Genomic DNA, 5,545 nt, shown 5'->3' with positions numbered 1-5,545 from the left:
AGGAGAGCTGGAGACACACGTCTGCTCGTGACCCGGAACCGGAAAAAATAAATCTGGAAATCATATTTTTTTTAGAATCTATTTGTATGATACTGCAGCAAATAAGTATTTGAACTTTCTGTCAGCTAGAATTCTGTCCCTCACAGACTTGCTGGTCCTCCTTAAACATTCCACCTCCAGTTCCCTTTTACTACATTCGAAGCATCTGGTTGAGGTCGAGACAAAATTCTGGATCTCCACAAGGCGGGAAAGGGCTACGGGGAAACTGCCAAGCAGCTTGGTGAAGAAAGATCCACTGTTGGAGCAATTTTTAGAAAACAGAAGAAGCTAAATATGACTGTCAATCTCCCTCAGACTGGGACTTCGTTAGAGACCTCACCTTTTGGAGTTTCAATGATCCTCAAAAGAGCTGAGACCACCGTTTCCATGGTGAAGTGAAGAGTTGTTTACAACTGAATAATTATGAAGATTTTTTTTTATTATTTGCTTGAAAGTAGAATTACATTAGGTGTTGTTTTTTCCACTCATGGGAAAAGATTGATGTCAGTGTCTGTAGACCTGCTTCAGTTTGCATATAGACAAAACTGGAGTGTGGAAGATGCACGCTGTATCATGCTAGCCAGCTCCACTGTAGCAAACTAGCAGGTCGTCATTATAAATGAGAAATTCTTCTCAATCGACCTACCTGTATAAATAAAGGTAAATAAATAATAATAATAGCGAGCTCCGCTGTGCACCAGGCGGCTGGCCATCATAGCGAGCTAACCCACTGAGTGTCCACTCAAGTCAATGTGGGCAAACACAGGCGGGGTCACCACGGAAACTGCGGACAAACCCATTTGAGGCCCACTTGGCTTTACTGGCATCTGAATATTTTATTGAAATTTAAAACATAAAATATGATCAAATCCTAATATGTCTTGTTTGTCTGTCATCTATTACTGGAAAAAACGATGCATTTCCACCCACCATGTCACTCATCAAGGAGAACCAAAGACAAAGTTCAACCAAACATTGTATCCAAACTCTTGAAAACATTTTCCCACAAAGCTTTGGCTGATTTTTGATGTTTTAAAAGACATGACTGTGTGCACTTATCCTGACTCTTCACCTGGAACTTTCCTTCCTCGTTTGGTCTGAGAGACTCCCACTCAGGAGAGTCCAGGAACTGGTGGCGGTGGATGTAGTGTAGGAACTGTCCCTCCAGTGACACGCTGATCCTACAAATGTAGAAAAGAGAACCAGAAACAAAGAGAAAGGTGAGTGGGGTTTTGTCTTTTGAGATTGAAGAAACCTGTCTGAGAATGTGTTAGGTTTAACCACAGAAAGAACAGTTTATTCTGTCAAAAACATTGTGAGTTCCCTGATTCAATTACTTTTATAGGAAAAAATCTTAGGGGGATGATTCAGATCTATTTTCTTAAAACTTAATCTTTATCAATTTCTAATGTTGTTTTATGTTTCAATTGTTTCTAGAAAGAACATTTGATAGTCTCAATTTTCTTTATTTTGTTTGTCTTTTTAATCCATCTTCACAGTATTTATAACCTTAAACCTAGATGATGATGGATGCAAAGATCCGAAAGCCCTCACAGTTTAGAGTGTGTGGTTTGGGAGGGGAGCTAAAATCAACATGAGGTGTCCTTTGAAAGTGAGCATAATGTTTAAATGTCAGCTTAGCAGTTTGCAAACTCATCTGTTCTGTTCAAAACATGAAACTTCTGTGTTTGTGGTCATTCTCTTTGGTGTTTGTGTCTTCGTCTGCTCTGTTTTGCCCTTCAACTCTGCTTTTTAATCTGGATTTTCTTCTTTGTTAAGCTCTCCTTTAATCCTTAATAGTATCTTTAATTTTGCTCAAATCTTCTCTCTTGCATGGCTTTAGACTTTGGAGAATGAAGTTCATCTTTACTCACGCATGTTTCCTGTAGTTCAGCCGTTGAGTCGTGATTGGATTAGAGGCTGTTTGTGTATAACTGGTCTTTTCCCACTGCAGCAGCACTTAACAGATTTTTTTTAAAGAAACAAATGTCTAAATTGTGTTACACCACCAGATTAGTGGTTATTGTTTCAAGTAGAAACATTTTGTTATACTGTCAGACTCTCAAAAAAGATCCTGTAAATCACGTGTCAAAGTCAAGGCCCGGGGGCCGGATCCGGCCCTCCAGATCATTTTATTTTATTGTTATTAATGACCCGATGTTATATTGTGCTTATTTCTAACTTGTATAATTTTGACAAAATATATTTTTATGGAGAATTAAATGTTAAAAGTTATTTAAGATTGAAGTGGATTTATTCTGGAATTTCTTCCTTTTTATTATTCATAATTATGTTAAAAAGTTGCAGTTTTTAAAATTGATTTTTTTTTGTGGCTATTTTGGCATTTACTAAGATTTTTTGGCTATTTTAGAGTTTAGCTGATGTTTCAGCTACACGCTAGCTGTTTTGGCTATTTTAAGTTCTGTTGTTTGTTTTTTTTTAGGTTGTTAGGCTGATTTGGCATTTAGCTAATATTTCAGCTGGCCATCAGCTTCAGTGTTTTTAACTATCAATTTCAGTCTCTTCAACTATCAGCAGTAGCATCTTCAGCAGCCAAATTCAGCTTACAGCATTCACACTAGCATTATCGCAGGTAATGCCATTTATCTAGGTCAAAATTATGTTAAAAAGCTACAATTTTGAAGTTTTAAAAATATAGTTCTAGAGTGTTGAATAAATGTTTATCCTGTTCGGCCTGTGACATAAGCTGTGTTTTGGATTTTAGCCTCTGCGATAGAGTTTGAACCCTCTGCTGTAAGCCTAAAACTGCATCTACAATGAAACCTGAAGTGGATCTAAAACGTGGGCAAACAATTTTAGTGATGAAATCTTATGCAGAGGTGATGGTGTCAAACTGGCCAGTTGCGCCGGAGCTGCCAGCATCGGGGCAAACATTTCATTTAATCAGTACAAAGATCTGGACTGAGGAGTTGTAGATAAAAACCTGCAACATTTGACTGCTGTTTTCAAAAGGTCCAAGTAAAAATTTCTTTGAGGACATTTGAGTGTAGAAAAACACTCAAGATCATGGCACAGCAGTTTTGTGTGGTTCTAACTTTCAAATAAACAGGAAGTAGAAATCTCTGGGTGAGTTCAGGACTCTTGAGTGTAGCCTCCACAAAGTTTGTTTCACACGCTTACACATCACATTGAAGTCCTGTATTTACGTTCATACACTGTCTGTGTCTTCCTGACCGATTTTGCTCAGTGTGAGGTCATCTAGTTTAGAACTGATGGATGCATCCTTCACCCATCAGACAGCAAAAAGGCAAAAGGATTCCTGTACACCGTTCACTCCCGCGAGACGAGGTTTAATGTGGCATTTCAGGCCTCTGGCTTTGATCAGGCCGACGATATCAACGGCCCCAGAAGCAGCCTTAAATATGTAGCAGCTGACCATGGAAGGGCCATGACCAAAGCTAAACAGTGGGAAGACTTTACAAAGACCACAGAGCAACAATAGCTTATAAATACAAACAGCCGTTAAAATAATCAGGAAGGAAAATACACAAACACCAAACAAACATCTTTAATCAGCTCATGAGAGGACACAGGGGTCCTCAGGTCAGGCCCGTGGGGGACAGAGCTAGTCACATTTTGTTTTTCTGATAAGTCCTGCTTCCTGTTGCGAGCAGGAGGGAGTCATGTTTGATAAAACACAGACCATTGTTGTAAACATTTCTTCAAATGGACTTTTTATCCTCCTCAGTTCAGGTTTTTGTGGTTTCGCCAATGTAGAGACACTAAATGACTTGTGTGGTCACTCCTTCAATGGGATGAAGAAGGTGATTGGTTGCTATAACAGCTGGTGTAACAGTGACTCAGCGCTTTTGAAACAGTCCTTTAGGGAGGTTTTCCTGGTCATTTCCCACACTGAAGACAACAAGCTTCTGCATTCTAGTTTCAGTCAGAGGTCCCCCGTCCTCTGCCTCTCTGGTACCGCTGGTTAAGACACTTCATTCAACTGCAGTTTCAGTTTGGTCTCATTAGACGAGGAATGTCCAAAGTCAGTCCTGGAGGGCCATCCTCCTGCTAGTTTTCCAGAAATCCAGCCTTATCTGATGCTGATTACCTGAATCAGGTGTGTTTAGTCAATAAACACTAATACCTGGACTGTGAAAGTGATGGAAATGTATCAATTGGAGGAAATAACAAAAGGATTCATAGAGACGTATTTAACACAAGATGGCGTCCCATTGTGGTATTATTGTTCCAATAAGCTGTGCATAGTGTTTTTTATTTTCAACTATTGTTTTCTTACTTTTTTTTTATTTGTATCTTACTCTTTTTATTGATTGGCTGTAACTTTTCAATCGTTAACATGATAATTCCAATAGATTGTGAAGGAGAAAAGCGGCTCGACAAGCCGCTTTTCTCCTTCACAATCTATTGGAATTATCATGTTAATGGTTGAAAAATTACAGTGTGTTAAAGATTTTGTGTTTAAGCGTCACCTGCGGCGCCTCAGGTGTCAAAGGGTTAGTAAAAATCCAAATGTTCTCCAGGTTATTTCTATTTCTTCCACGTGAAGACAGTGGACACTCACCTTCCGGACAGCAGAAAGGAGAGCTGATCGACTGGCGTTTTGTTCTCCAGGGCATACGTCTGTCCTGCCTTCAGCTCCACCACCTTGTACTCAAAAGCCTTTGCAATCTCCTTGAACACCTGAACAGGTACGCCCAGCGGCAGGTAGACGGCCTGGTAGAGGGAGGACAGCTCCTCGCTGTGTATGCCCTCCTGGTGCATCCGGTAGAGCAGGTGGCAGACCTGCAGCAGGCAGGCGGCCAGGTGAAGCAGGTGCCAGGTGAAGACGTCCACGCCACACATCGTCATCCAGCCCCACATGCTGAGGCAGAGGAAGGCAGGGCACATGAGGCCGAAGATGAAGAGGCACCCGAAGGCCCCGCTGCCCCCCATGTACCCCAGGAACAGGACAGTGTTGCCCAGCTGGTACAAGGCGCCCTCGGTGTTGTTGCTCCAGCCATCACAGAGAGGAGGAAAGATCAAGGTGTCCCAGAGGGTTAGGTTGGCCGTGCTCATGTTTAAAGGTTGAATGAACTGCAGACGTTTGTTCCCTTCCAACTCGATAAAGATGTCTGCAATGCAAAAAAAAATGGGGGCAGAAACGCAGGTGGAATGGGGTTTCGTCAGCTCCTCCTCTCATCCTCGGGCTCCCCTGCTTTGCTGTTCCTCTCACCCTCTGGCAGGCACTGAAGAGCCAGCAGCTGGAGGACAAGGGATAAGGGGGGGGGGCACTGATAGAGGCACAGAAGCATAACCATGTTTGGAATTGAAACCCAAGGAGGAGAGAGCCACAGACAGAAAGCAGGCCTGCTACTTAACATAACAGTAAGAGCGGGACAGGAAACGGGAAGGAGCGGGTTGGGGGGTTGACCAAAGGCTTAAAAGAGAATTTAACAGTTTGTGCTGCAAAAAGTCTGCTTTAAAAAAATAGAAAATATGAACAAAAATAAGGTAAATATTAGGAATGTCCCGATCAGGTTTT

The 5,545-nt window shown here is 41.6% G+C and overlaps 1 protein-coding gene across 2 annotated transcripts in view; it reads right to left on the bottom strand.

Moving 5' to 3' along the window:
* The window catches only part of popdc2 (popeye domain containing 2), a 14,035-nt gene extending 8,779 nt beyond the window's left edge, over window positions 1-5,256 (bottom strand). For both annotated transcript variants that reach the window (XM_024260562.2, XM_024260563.2), the window contains exons 1-2: window positions 4,586-5,256; window positions 1,112-1,220 (exon numbers count right to left, since the gene is read on the bottom strand). In XM_024260562.2, the coding sequence (XP_024116330.1) occupies window positions 1,112-1,220; window positions 4,586-5,079 (603 nt within the window). In that variant the 5' untranslated portion in view covers window positions 5,080-5,256. The remainder of the gene's footprint in view (window positions 1-1,111; window positions 1,221-4,585) is intronic.
* Window positions 5,257-5,545: the final 289 nt, after the last annotated feature.

Source organism: Oryzias melastigma, linkage group LG21 (assembly GCF_002922805.2).
Source record: "Oryzias melastigma strain HK-1 linkage group LG21, ASM292280v2, whole genome shotgun sequence".
Classification (NCBI taxonomy): Eukaryota; Metazoa; Chordata; class Actinopteri; order Beloniformes; family Adrianichthyidae; genus Oryzias; species Oryzias melastigma.
Note: the sequence above shows the minus strand (reverse complement) of the source record. Positions and strands in the feature narration are given on the sequence as shown.